The 13,267-nt window shown below is 38.3% G+C and overlaps 1 protein-coding gene across 4 annotated transcripts in view; it reads right to left on the bottom strand.

Moving 5' to 3' along the window:
* Positions 1-3,093: 3,093 nt before the first annotated feature.
* DROSHA (drosha ribonuclease III) overlaps positions 3,094-13,267 on the bottom strand; it is a 67,703-nt gene continuing 57,529 nt past the window's right edge. For 2 of the 4 annotated variants that reach the window (XM_035891303.1, XM_035891305.1), the window contains 6 exons: positions 10,843-10,984; positions 9,796-9,878; positions 9,581-9,684; positions 7,447-7,539; positions 6,387-6,433; positions 3,094-3,417 (listed from right to left, as the gene is read on the bottom strand). In XM_035891303.1, coding sequence (XP_035747196.1) covers positions 3,287-3,417; positions 6,387-6,433; positions 7,447-7,539; positions 9,581-9,684; positions 9,796-9,878; positions 10,843-10,984 — 600 coding nt within the window. In that variant the 3' untranslated portion in view covers positions 3,094-3,286. Of the gene's footprint in view, positions 3,418-6,386; positions 6,434-7,446; positions 7,540-8,907; positions 9,117-9,580; positions 9,707-9,795; positions 9,879-10,842; positions 10,985-13,267 lie in introns of those variants that run through there. The other 2 variants (XR_004841602.1, XM_035891306.1) reach the window with 2 other exon arrangements.

Below are 13,267 nucleotides of genomic sequence, written 5' to 3'. Positions count from 1 at the left end.
ATTGTTTTAGCAAGTAATAACTATGCCTGAAGTCTTTTCTGGAAAATTTTATTAGCAACAATATTTACAACAGTCTTAGAGACCAAGATTCCCTTAGTATCACTGTGAAATAATCTTACAGAAACTGAAATCTTACAAAGCAAACTTAGGCTCTGCTAATAACAATGATGAATGCTATGTAAATTCAATTAAAATTCCTAATTAAATGAGCTACAATTCTATTCAGTGCTCTGTACATATGCACATTTTTTTAAAAAAAGAAAGATGTGCTTTCACAGATCTGAGTCTTGTTCTTCCTTCATCTGCTTGTACCCAAATCAAGTCCGCAGGTGTTGCGTGAGACAGATCTGGCTCTGGAGAAATCAGAAAAGGACCTTACTTTACCAATAAGCCAGACATACCAATAAGCCAGACACACCTTCAACATTTCCAAAAAAGCAGCCAAAGTTGCCTAGGTACAGAATACAGCTGATCAACAAGAGCTCAGTAATCGTCCTTCCCAAATTTAAGGCAACTTGAAGAAAGAACTTTCTCTCCTTAGTGTGTGTTATCAAGGACTGTGCTCACATTACACATTCTGTGCATCCCCTTAACTTATCAGAAACATTCACAGCCACTGTTTTTAGACAGTGAGTACACAGAAAGACACTGTGGTTTTGATGTACACAAAGGAAACCTGAATTTCTTTACCTTTTGTTTTCTGCTCTCAAGACAAGGACAAAAAAAAAAAAATTTCTTCATGCAATCTTCCTAGCCCATGTGTATGCAGTGGAAATAGGGAAGAGTCCAATCATGAAAAAAAATGGTTATCAACCACATTTTATTGAGGAAGACCTAAAATTCTTTAACCATAGTAATGGAAGGCAGAAATAGTTTTGTTGGTTTTCAGGCCAATTCTGGGAAAAAGAAGAAAAAAAGAACAGTTCTGGGTTCCTTCCCCAAAGAACGTATCTGATAAATTCAATCTGGTTTTATCCAACTGTTAATGAATAAGCTCACAGTCTTCTTACAGCTGCAAAGTGAAATGATGTATAGGAAGAATGAGAGTAACGTTAAACTATGAGCTAACAATTCCACTGGGGTACTCCGGTGATATCCCATACAATGAGAGAAATTTGCAAAGCAACCATACACCTGAAAAGGAAGTCACTGCACATTCTACCCGTTAAACACATGAATCTGGTCACAGTTAAGAGGGAAAAATAAAACAATGGTGTACACAATTACCCTTAACCTTCTACCAGTGCACCATTTCAACTGACTGCTAGAAGCAGATGGGCAGTTCTACAAAAGAATTTGAAATACAAAGGACTTGAGGGCAGGGGAGGTGTTGCTGCTTGCTTTTGAAGCCTGCTGCTGTTCAGAGGCATCTCCGCTTTTTACCAGGCTGAAGGTGTAAGGAGTTACAATCACTTCTCAGAAGTCAAAGAACAGCAGCACCCAGCAGAGAACAGCTCCCTGCCTTTATCTTGTTGTTTTTATCCCCTCTATGTTTTAATGGTTTATTATCACTCTCTAAATTACATAACGTGTTGGGTTTTTTTCTCTCATCCTCTGAAATGAGTTTAAAGTATCAATCCATTAAGAAAAGGCAATCATAGAAGCTGGAAGAAGTGCGGTAGTGCCGCGGGGTCAAGGTTTTTTAAAACCCAAAACAAACCACATTTAAGCACATCTCGCATTGAATGTGTACAAAAATGTGCTTATGAAAATACACACATTGATTAGCTCAGAAGTGAAACTTCAGGAAGACATTGGGGTAGTCTGAACTTTTCAGCTACAATTGCATCTACTTTGGCACCTGCAATAAAGTGCTCTCATGAACGCCCATCGCACGCATCCAGAAAGGTACTTCAAACAACTGCTGAATTAGTTGCTCGGCATAGTGTGGCCATTGGGCAAAAAGTTTTCTTCCTGTATGAATTCTTTGGGCCAAATTTGTGCACCCACACACATGAAGCTGCCTGTTATTTTATCACATACATTGGTGTTACTTACATCAGAAAAGATACATGAATAACTCGCCAAAAGGGATCTGAAGCACAAAGAAAATGCTCAGTTAAGGAAAATCAGTTGTGTCTGTTTCATTTATCAGAAAAGAAAGATTGAGAAATGACTACACAATATGTACTAAGGGACTGTTTTAACTCAGAAATCAGCGTAATGAAAATGAATGGCTTGAAGTGGGGACAAACCAGAAGTATGACCAATGCACCAACATCTACAATGAGGCTGGTAGTCAGTGGGGAAAAACCATCAGACACAGCGGATGTTCCACTTCTGGTACCATTCAGAGCTTTTAAAAAAGAAACATCTGTCTAAGACAAGCCACAGACACCAAAAATCAAGGAAAGTGGGTGACTTAAAACTGGACGCCACCTTTGAACTACACCTTGGAGACAAATTCTGCCCTCCTTTGGATGCAGCCAGTATTCAATGAACCTACCTGGAACAGTATGGAGTTTCTACACACCATTTGACTATTATGGTCACACTGGTATCTTCTGGACAAAGAAATTAATTAAAGTAGACACCAGTTTCATAGAGCAAGAAGTTGAGAAAGAAACTAAACTTGTAAAGTCAGTACTCTTAAAAAAAAAAGTTGTCATTCTCTTGCTTCATAATTAACTTTTTTCTTTTTCTTAGAATTTTATAATACTGATTTAAAGACAAAAACCCCCAACCTTCCACACACATCTGTATCACACTCCAGATGTGGAATCATCTCCTTTGCTTAAATTACTGTACCAGTTGCTGTAAAAGGACCTGAAGTTTATGGCTCTGGTTTACCACAGTTAAGAAGTATATTTAGGTGCAAAACTTAAGCTAGGTACATGCTTAAATGCTCTGCTAAATTAGTTTCTCATAATACTTTCCTCCTCCACAGCGGAGTTCATGCAATAACTTTGCTGGTCACTGACAAAACAGCATTTGGACATAGGAGACAATTGTTAAACAGCTTTTCCTCCTACAGGCTTTTGAAATTAATACTTTATTACTTCATACAAGACAGTAAAAATAATAAAAATAATCCCACAACTTTTCATAAAAATTAAAAGGATTTAAAAACAAGTCTTATTAAAAAGCCAAACTTTGTACTTAAAACCAAACTAAGGAAATACTATATACACACACACTTTTTTTTTTAAGAAGAGATTATGATTTTCTAATTTGATATCAACAGGCACTCTTCATTCATCATCTGCAGGAAACTAGGTTAGGTCTCCGTAGGCCACAGTCAGAGTTATTAAGTAAGTAAATATGCCACTGCTTCTGTGCCCTCCTTTTATTTCCTTGCTTCTTCAGTCTCATCTGGCTCTCTCTCTTGATGCTCTCTTTCCCACCTCATTTCTTTCAACTCTTGTCTGTATTTCCGTTCAATGAACCGTTTCTGATGGGCCATCTGGGGAAAGTTATCTGACACAAGGAAAAATATTTTACATTAATAAACAAACTGGTAACACAGGAAACCTCAGCTTTTTTTTTTTTTTAAGCTTTGATGAGATTAGGGGTAGGGGGGAATAATGCTATTACCATTTTTACTCATTTATTTCTAACAATCCATAGTAAACCAGGACAGTGTGTCGTAAGACTTTGGTTTCTTTATGATTTCCACATCCATTTCTTCTGCTACAAAGCACTGACAAATATAATCCACTCACAAAAATAAAATATAAAAACCTGGTATAGCAACATGGCCAGGTATTGCTGGGCTTTACATTCTGTTCCCTTAGCAACAGGTGGTCGATACCGAAAAACGAATGCGAGACTACTGTCAATGCTGTCAGGGGTTTTTGTCTTGTTCTCACTCCAAGAAGTATGAGCCACTGGTTCCAAGCACTGTACAGATGTTTCCATTATTATTATTATTTTATATCATGCAGAATCCACTAGCTGCCCCACATTATGGCAGGGTTCCTAATGGGAAAGTAATAGTGTAGCAAAATGGAATGCAGTAAAATCTGTTCCTGAAAAAGTTAATGCTTGGCTATGTACCAGAATACAGCCTTAGTGTAGTTTAAGAGCACGGATGAGTGAAGACTGGCTAAAACAGACAAGACAAGACAGAGGTGATGAAGAAATAGCTAGGGGGATGGATACACTTCTGATTTCAGCATTTGTCCATTGGCTGGTACATGTGTACACTAGTTAGAACTGAGGCTGTGAAACCAGCTTATATAATTGCTTTCAATTTAGTGCACAGATGACAGAATATGACGTTTTCTGCATGACCAGGGCGCTGACATTCATCTGCGTCTCTGTGCTGCAGAGACCTGCACCCTCCAGCCGGTCAGAAAATGAAGAGGTGGTAGAGTACGTGGCAGCCTGCAGTTGGAGGTAAAGCCTGCTGGGATCACACGGAGCTCTGGGATAAGCACTGGCTACCTACTGGTGTCTGACATGAATACAAAAGGTTATTACACTGACCTTTAAAGCCATAAAAAAATTCTGGGATGTCTTAGCAAAGGACTGCTCTCTCTCTAGTTTGCCACCAAGAGACAATTCAACTGAGGCTCCTCAGGGAGGAGTCCCTTGGCACCAAGCGTTTTCCTCCTCTTTCTGGGTCCCGGGATGCACAGATTTGTTCAGCTAGAGAACACCATGCAGAAGCCACATAATCTGCAGGAGTCTGTGGTAGAGCAGAATGACTTTCTACTGCTTTGGTTTATTGGCCGGTGAAATTTGTGCCTTTTATTATTTACTAGAGGAATCAAAGGTTTATTCATCAGTTATTTACAATTCAGGCACAGGAGGGTATATTTATTTAAACCAGAAAGCAATCTAAACAAAAGCAAGTTGTTTTTAAATTGCTGCTGTTTTTAAAAGCACTAATGCTTTGTTTAATGGACTTCTGGGATATTTTGTTGCTCACGTACACTGTAAAATGAAAATCATTTTTTCAGCACTGTTCCTGTAACATGATCCTTTAACAACTCTGAAGAACTCAGCTTGGTAGCAACCTGTTTGTTTATAATCCATTTAATATGTTGAGAAGGAAATTTAAGTAATAAACTCATCATGGCTATCATATATATAAACAGGCACATGAAAATTACTTTTACTTGAAGGTAACTACTTATGCATTAAAAAAAACCCCAAACCACCAACAAAACAAAAAACTCCACTCTAAGATATATGCATACTAGCACAGGTGCCCACAGGGGCTGTGGAGCTTCCATCCCTAAAGATAGTCAAAACTTGACTGGCAAAGCACTGAAAAATATGACCTAACTTGAAAGTTGGCTCTGTTTTGTGGGGTGGTTGGAGTACAGACCTCTAGAGGTCTATGGTATTCAAACAAATACATATGTCAGAAAAGAGCTGTGAAGTCCTTGGACTGACAGGAGATAAAGCTCACAGCACTGAGTGGTGATACCGTCACAGGAAAACACACTTGAAGAAAATTTCAGTAACGTTTTGTAGATGTTCAGCGGAGAAGGGAAGTTACATTTTTTTACTTGTCAAATTTAATAGTGGCGAGAAGTACATGCCTCGCAGAGGGATATAAAAAAAAACCCCTCTGAATTACAGGGATTCATTGTCTTCTAAAATTTTTAAGCCCTGGGATTTCCAGATGCAGAGATAACAGATTAAAAACCTTTGGCATCTGAGGAACTGCATGTCTTTCCTTTGAATCAAATGCAAGAAATGTACCTCCCCACGTTCTTCTGAATAGAGAGCTACTGGTGCACAAAACGCATGTAATTATTTGCTTACATCATGTACAGACCTGGCTCTTTAACTCAACTGACCGAAGTTCTTTCTCACAAGATGTTTGTCTGCATTCATGCCTTTCATATCTGAGACTCCACTGCAATGAAGGACTGCTCCTCCCATGCTGGCTATATCCTGGGCATAATACTGAGAGATGCATACACAGACCACTGGATTCTCAGCTGGTACAAGCTGTTCTTAACAGATAAATGTTGACTTACATTGGATAGGGATCTGCCTGTTAGATTTTAACCTGGTCTACTGTATAATCTAAGATAAAATTTTATTTTCTGAAGTGGCAACTGGGAAGTTCTGCCTTCGCTAAATTAGAGGATGAAACAACCACACTTTAAGATGAAGCAGTCTTATTCTACTGCATATTTAAGCATGGAAAAATCTCAATGACCCTTCACTGCACAGGTTTCCCTGTAAGTTGCAACCTCTGTAGCTTATCATCTCCCCTCAAAAAATACCTGTTGGTATCTTACTAACTTCGCCTGTTACAAAATTGTCTTGAAAGTACCAAGAGGAAAACATGCTGCTCAGAAGCTGACAGAATTCAGTATAGACATTTTGTTCAAATCTTATCCCCCACAAAACCTGCACCTCACCTCGCTAAAGACCAAGAAAGTAAACCATAAATTCTTTTCTTTGTTGCCCAAATATCTTACATTTTTCAAGTGCATCCATTGCAGCTCCCATTTCCGCTTGCTGAATACTGTGAAAGCCAAACAAAAACATGTTACATGAGATCTAAGTTCTACAGAATAAACTAAAGTTTCTGACAAAGCAGAACACTAGCTACTCTTTTGTAATAAAACTCTTTGGATAACCAGTAGCTAGTAATTCCCAGAGTGTATGATATATCAGCCTTTCCATAAATATGTGAGCAATAGCACTATGGCTCCAGTAGAATATTTTAGAACTTAGATCAATAACACTAACAGAATATTCTAGTCTATTCTTCACTGAAGCGTTTGCTTTTACTTGAGAGAAAAAAAGGAACAAAATCACAGAGGTGTGAACGCTATAAAACCAATGATATTTTTATAACCACCACCAGATTTGGTAGCAGAAAATAAGATGAGGTCTTCGGGGTTCATGGTTGAAGTCTTTGCAACTTTAGAAAACATTCTAAAATGCCTCGAAGTAATAACATCAGAAAAAAAAACCCAAAAAACCTCTGAGAGCCTTGCACCCTTAACTTGCCAGCTTAAGATGGACAGTAATCCAGTAGCAAAGTCAAAGTCACCATTTCCTGGAAGCTGTTCTGCTGTTTCTAGTCTGAGTGCCACAAATGTGTTAGCATTGCTAGCGACCCTGCAGGCAGATTCACCAAAAAAGCTTAAGACCCCAAACTATACAGGCATTGAACCCTTAGCGTATTCCTGAGGCAGAAACTCATAACAGCCTGAAGAAGGTTGACAGAGCACTGGAACGGGCTGCCCAAGGTCGTTGTGGAGTCTCCTTCTCTGGAGATATTCAAAGCCCGCCTGGACGATGTCCTGTGCAACCTGCTCTGGGTGAACCTGCTTTAGCAGGGGGGTTGGCCCACATGATCTCCCGAGGTCCCTTCCAACCCCTGCCATGCTGTGATTCTGTGAAGGCTCTATAGCTTTCCTCTTCTAAGGCCAACCAGGCCAACCACACACTTGTCTACCTCCACGGCTAGTCATTTTGGACACTGCCACACTCGAACTTTAACACCATGTGATTAATTTTTCACTATACCTTGGGCCTTTACCACATCCTATTCGTTCCCCTTTGAAGTAAACAGCTACTGTGTATGTCCTGGCATGAGATGGTCCCACTGTCTGCAGAGTCCTGAAATAAGAAAGATATGATCTATTCAAGCAGGAAGTATTAAAAACCAGAATCTGGTTGTGGCACATACATGACCAAGTTTCCAGTCTGGTCAGTACATATAATGGAATTAGTGCAAAGCATGGAGCAAGGGTTGAAAAATGCCTGTATAAATCACAATAACCCTAAGATTACCAGTATGGTGCGCAATAAAAAGAAGAAATTTACATAAAATGCAACTTGTTTATATCGGTTATTATTTATTCCTCCAGGTTCACTCGGGAGCACCATATGAAAAACAAAACTTGAACCTACAATCAAAAATGCGAACTATAACACTAAGTGCTTAAACACTGTGAAAACACTTGTAATAAAGTCATATAAATTGTGAGTAGCTGTGCAATTGCAAATAATCACACCAATAGGATTACTGTGTGCACTAAAATTTTAGTCCCTGCAAGTTGTGCAGTTAGCAAGGTTTTAAAAGGACTTTATATTGGACATGGTAGCTCTCTGCATACCGAATTATCGCGGTACGAAGAAATTTTCCATCAGCTTTGAAAAGTTACAGTTTGTCACAAAACAAGCTTTCCACCTGAGCTAAAGTCTAAGACATGCATCAACAACCATCTAAACGGGAAAAAAAGATAATTCCCTAGACATGCAATGAATTGCTGCTTCTGCTGTTTTTTCCTGCTGTCCCAAATGTCTCCCCACTGTCAGCTCAAGTTCTGTCCACTACCTTGTTTCTTTTTGGAAGGAGCACCAATTTCACATCAATTTTTAAAGTATCTAACTACAGTACTCTGTCTCTGTGCGCTGTGACAAGATCAAATAAAACCCACCCCAAATTTAAAAGCAACAGTACTGACTGCAGTGAAACAGACAACCCCAAGAAAAGGAATTTAACAAGATAATAGGAAGATAACAGCATATTACTAGCTCTAAGCTGTACTATAAAAAAATCAATTTATCATCACAACAAAACAAAACAAACATTTGGTACTTGATACGCAGTGGGTTTTAGAAGAATCAGGAATTGTTTCTTTTGTATTCATCTCCCTCACTCAAGACAAAGCTGTGAGCCCTCATACAGAGACACTGAGGAGTCAGATTTGCAGAGCATGAGTGTTAAAGTGATCATATTTCTGAAGTGCACTGTTTGTCACTATAACTGAACTGCTACCTTTCATTGAAAACTATTTCAGTAAGTGTCACAAATGTACTTAGACTTTCATTCTTCATACCTTTTTGATATAATATTCCCAACAACACAAGCCTTGAACTTTCATAGCTTTCATCTCTTCTTCTGGGGGCTAATGTTGCACCCATCTCTACATTAACTGAATGGATATGGATGCAATATACAATCTTAAGGTTATTATTGCCTCTTTGAAGCAGCTATTATGCTATTTTACAACTGAAAGAGGGAAGGGAGATCCAGCCCATCCAGCTTCAGGTATCTCACTGAGGTATACAAGTTAAGAGGTTCAGTGCCTTGAGCTCTTCTATCACTAAGCAGGAGGACGTATGTGGGCTGAATTGTGCAGCAAAAATGTCCAAAACTTGTGTTGCCCTTCAGTGCCTGACTCTGTGAACTAGAAATAGAGTTTACAATCAGGATGTGTAACAGAAGGCATTTATTATGTTTGCATAATAATGTAGAGTGTAGAGAAACTTCATATTATGACTGAAATGTATAATGGAAGTATCTTGACTTCATATCCAAACAGCCATTGTTCCATTCACTTCATTTAAAATATTGCCATTCCTTAGGTGAAAAGAAGAACAAGTATAGAATGATACCAATTAAATACTCCATTCGAACATAAAAAATACATTTTCCCTTGAAACTGTACAAGGTAAATTGACTACTAATTCTTCCTTGTAATGACTTATAACACCTAAAGCTTGGAAAACATTGGTTCAACATTTTCCATCTTCAGACAAAGAGAGACTGGAGGGCTTGGATAACTGCAATAAAACTAAACTATGGGAAAAACATAGGGTGACTGATCACATCTTCAAATACACAAAAGACTGATAACTAGCCAGTTCTTACTTGTAAAGAGGAATGTCTGGCTCTTTTCCTTCTGTCCTGAGAGTCAAACAGCACTGCTGAAGCTGAGATTTAGGATCATTCCAATCTTGATTTAAAATAAACTCCTGTAAGAAGTTCACAGAGATGCTTTTATGATTGAGAGATTGTGGTAAGAGTCCAAAAAAGCAATGCGTTAAAACGTAGTGGCAGGAATGTAGGAACCTGACTGGCCTTACCTTTAGCCGTGGAAAAAAGCATACGTTCATGAAAGTGTGAACGTATTCCAAATCTTTATCAATGTACAGGGCAGCAATAAAGGCTGTGTGGGGAAAAAAAAAAAGGTACTGTCACTCATCCAAGAAGGACGATAATGGCTCGCACTTTTAGAAACAAGTATCTCTGAGTACTCTAAAGCCATATTCAATTACATTTCACAGCAGTGATCTGATGAGGGTATTATTATCCTGCACACACAGGGAAAAATAAAGTTGACCAAGAGATTAAGTGACTTACCCAAATCCACTCAGTCATTTTAAGAGCTAGAAACAACACTCAGCTCCTAATCTCACGTTTTAACCAGGAGACCATGGATACTTACAAATAAATCAGTACTGGGTACCATAAAAAAGTTTCATATCTAAATCACTCCTGTTTGTGTGGAATTTCCATTTGCTAAGAGGATTTGACAAAAGCCAAGGGGTCTGAATGGCTCGCAAAATACATCAAAATATACGCGATACAGATTAACTTTCTTTGCAGAATATTTATCATTGTTCTCACTTTTTTTGGAAAGAAGATACCACAAACTTTCATAAATGGACTAAAAGTAATTTAATTTCAGTGTAGCTTTCCCTCTTGTGGAATGACCATTTTGAAATCTCCTAAAATGCAGTTAGATGAACCACAGAAACATTCACCTGCTGAAGGAACTACTTTTATCTTCCGACAGTGACAAGACCATATTAATGAAACACTGAAACTGTTGTTAAATAGCTCAACTTGGAATACAAGCTTTCACTTTCTAGACATGCTTTTGTCCTGGCTATCATGATGCCTCAATTTCTAAGCCTACGATTGTGTGTCTGCAATTACACCTATGTCATGCTTTCATATAGCTTTCAAAAACGTAGGCTAGCATTCAAAAATCTGGCTTTCAGGGGTATAAGCATAATTCATTTGAAAACCTGAACATACATTTTTAATAGTGATTTAGGGGATTTCTAATGGCTTTCTTAAACAAGCCCCGAGGAAAAAGAAGTTACATAAGTACCAAATTAACTCACATTCCAACAGATCAGCCAAAGTCTTAGTTCGAAGAGCTACAGGTCTTTTTGTCTTGTCGTTAGTGATGGCAAATTCTTGCATACCCAGCTCTTCTGCCACTTTGGCCTGTGTCCTGTTATTCACCAAAGAACTTCTCAACAGCTGCAATAGAAAAAAGTTGTATTAGTTTTATCCTTGTAGCCTCTCACTTCTCTGTTTATTGACATTTTGTTTCAGTGCACCTCAAATGATTTATATAAACACACACACTCATTGTTTTTACTGTTGATTTTTCCTTCTGTTTCAATTCTTCTCACAAAATTTTATTTATTCTATGGACACATTACTTCCATAGATATGTCTTGCTTTTAAAATGCTTGTCAGTGAGCTTCTTTACAACCATATACCATCTCTTAATCAGTTCTGTACTTTTTCAGCTAATCTCCATTTTTCTAGTTTAAGTAATACACAGTTACATACATCTTTCCCACATAAAATATAAACATACAATATTCTAGAGTCTACAGAGCTGTCCCCAGTGTCCACCAAATAAGAAATAAATAGGCAGTAATTAAAACAAATGCACATTAAAGCAAGACAGTCTAGCGTTTCAGAACAAACAGATGAGGAAGCTGCTCTATTCATTTGGCCAGAGAAGAAAATGCATAGCTCCACAGCCTGTATGTACTCTTTGCTCTACTGAAGGCAGTACAGCTGAGCCAATGCATCCCTGACAAAGATCTGGCTCTAACATTTTCAATGTGTGACAATGCCCAGGACACCCAGTTCTCCAGCGGAGTTCCCCGAAGTGCTTAACCTACACTCTAGGCAGACCATTTAAATAAACATAGAGCTCTGCCAAAGACACATTCTCATAGAGTTTAAAGGAGCATTTTGGAATTTTAGAGTTTCATACAATTTTCTGAACCCCTGGTTAAGATAAGCTTTTTTCTTGTTTGTTTGCTTTTCTGCTTTAAATGAAATAGCATTAATTTAAGAAGTTAGGGATGTTATGGGAGGTGGGGGTGGGAGGGAAAAAATGTCTCTCTTCAACTGTTGGTACGTAACCTAGACTTGAGAAGCTGCATATACATTTTTTCTCTCTTTGTCTTCCATGTCACATTTGCTCAGCTTATTAGATCCAAGCTATATGCTACCTGGCTCCAGCATGTCAACTGAGCTTATGAAAATCAAGATTTATTTGCTGCACTTGATACTTCATCTCTGACAAAAGATAAACAAAGAACAGTATGTTCATAATTTGTTTGGCAATGATGTATGAAGCAGATACTCACAACTTGATCTTCATAAACTAGGCAGACTGCAGATAAGATTATCACCTGCCTCCCTAGCCTCTGCTTAAACTCATCTTCTACTTAATCCTTTCCAAAATTCTTCCCTTTTATGTCCTTAATATAAATAAACAATACTTCCCCCAACAAAATCCTAAGTACGATATGCAACCTGTAAGACAGGAGTGTGGTATCGTGTGACAAAAACCTGTTTCTTGTAATGGGAGAAGGATCTCTCTTGCTGTGTTTGCAGAGTATTTATTTTGATGGGACCTGTAATCGTGATTAGTAGTCTCATAAAACAAAGAGCAACATATCCACTACGCAGCGAATTAGAGATGAAAAAAAAAAGCCCAAACCACAGTTATTCTTCTACCACTGTGGTTATCAACTTGCTCCATATTAGAATTTGCTTTCTCTACAAGTGTGATCTAGCAAGAAACTCAATTCCCCTTAATGGTACAGGGACAACATGGTACCTGTGGCTTTCCAGCAACTTTTTTAGAGTTAGTCTCCGCTCTGGCAACACACAGCCTGCATCATTGCTTCTTCACACAGCATACTACTTACCACCCATGACTGTAGCATAAGCCAGTACTGGAGAAGCTGTATCTTCCAACAGCCAACAGAATTTCATCCTCTTTTTGGTAGATCACTTGGCTATCTCAAAATATGTAGACAATACTATGTTCTCCTTTCATTTTCTTAAATATATTTAATTTACAGATGCCTCTCCGTAAGTAATCACTACGCACTGGGAAGTCACTGCATTGCCAGTCAAGTGGAAACTTCCCATCCTTGACCAAAACTGTCCTCAACACTACAGATACCATTCAGCTAATGTTCCATTATTACTTTGAATGTAAGTATGTTCCCAGGTAACAGGAGAAAGAGCTCAGTGTTTGCTGTTTCTCTTCAAATCCCACATCATCGGTCTCCTTTCTCATACATTGCATTTCATTTGTCCTCAAATTTAAAAACATTCTAAGACAATTTGTTTTTTCACTGCATGCACATCCCCAGAGTTGCAATTTTGTTCTAGGCATTGCCGACTTCTCAATATCTTAATGTGTTTTCAGTATCCATTCCCCTCTAACTTTGTAGTTTCCCCTACAAATTTGGGCTGTGCAACTTGTTCTACTTGCCAACTCAT

Source organism: Egretta garzetta, unplaced genomic scaffold, assembly GCF_000687185.1.
Source record: "Egretta garzetta isolate BGI_Z169 unplaced genomic scaffold, ASM68718v1 scaffold463, whole genome shotgun sequence".
NCBI classification, from domain to species: domain Eukaryota; kingdom Metazoa; phylum Chordata; class Aves; order Pelecaniformes; family Ardeidae; genus Egretta; species Egretta garzetta.
This window is presented reverse-complemented; position numbering and strand designations above follow the sequence as displayed.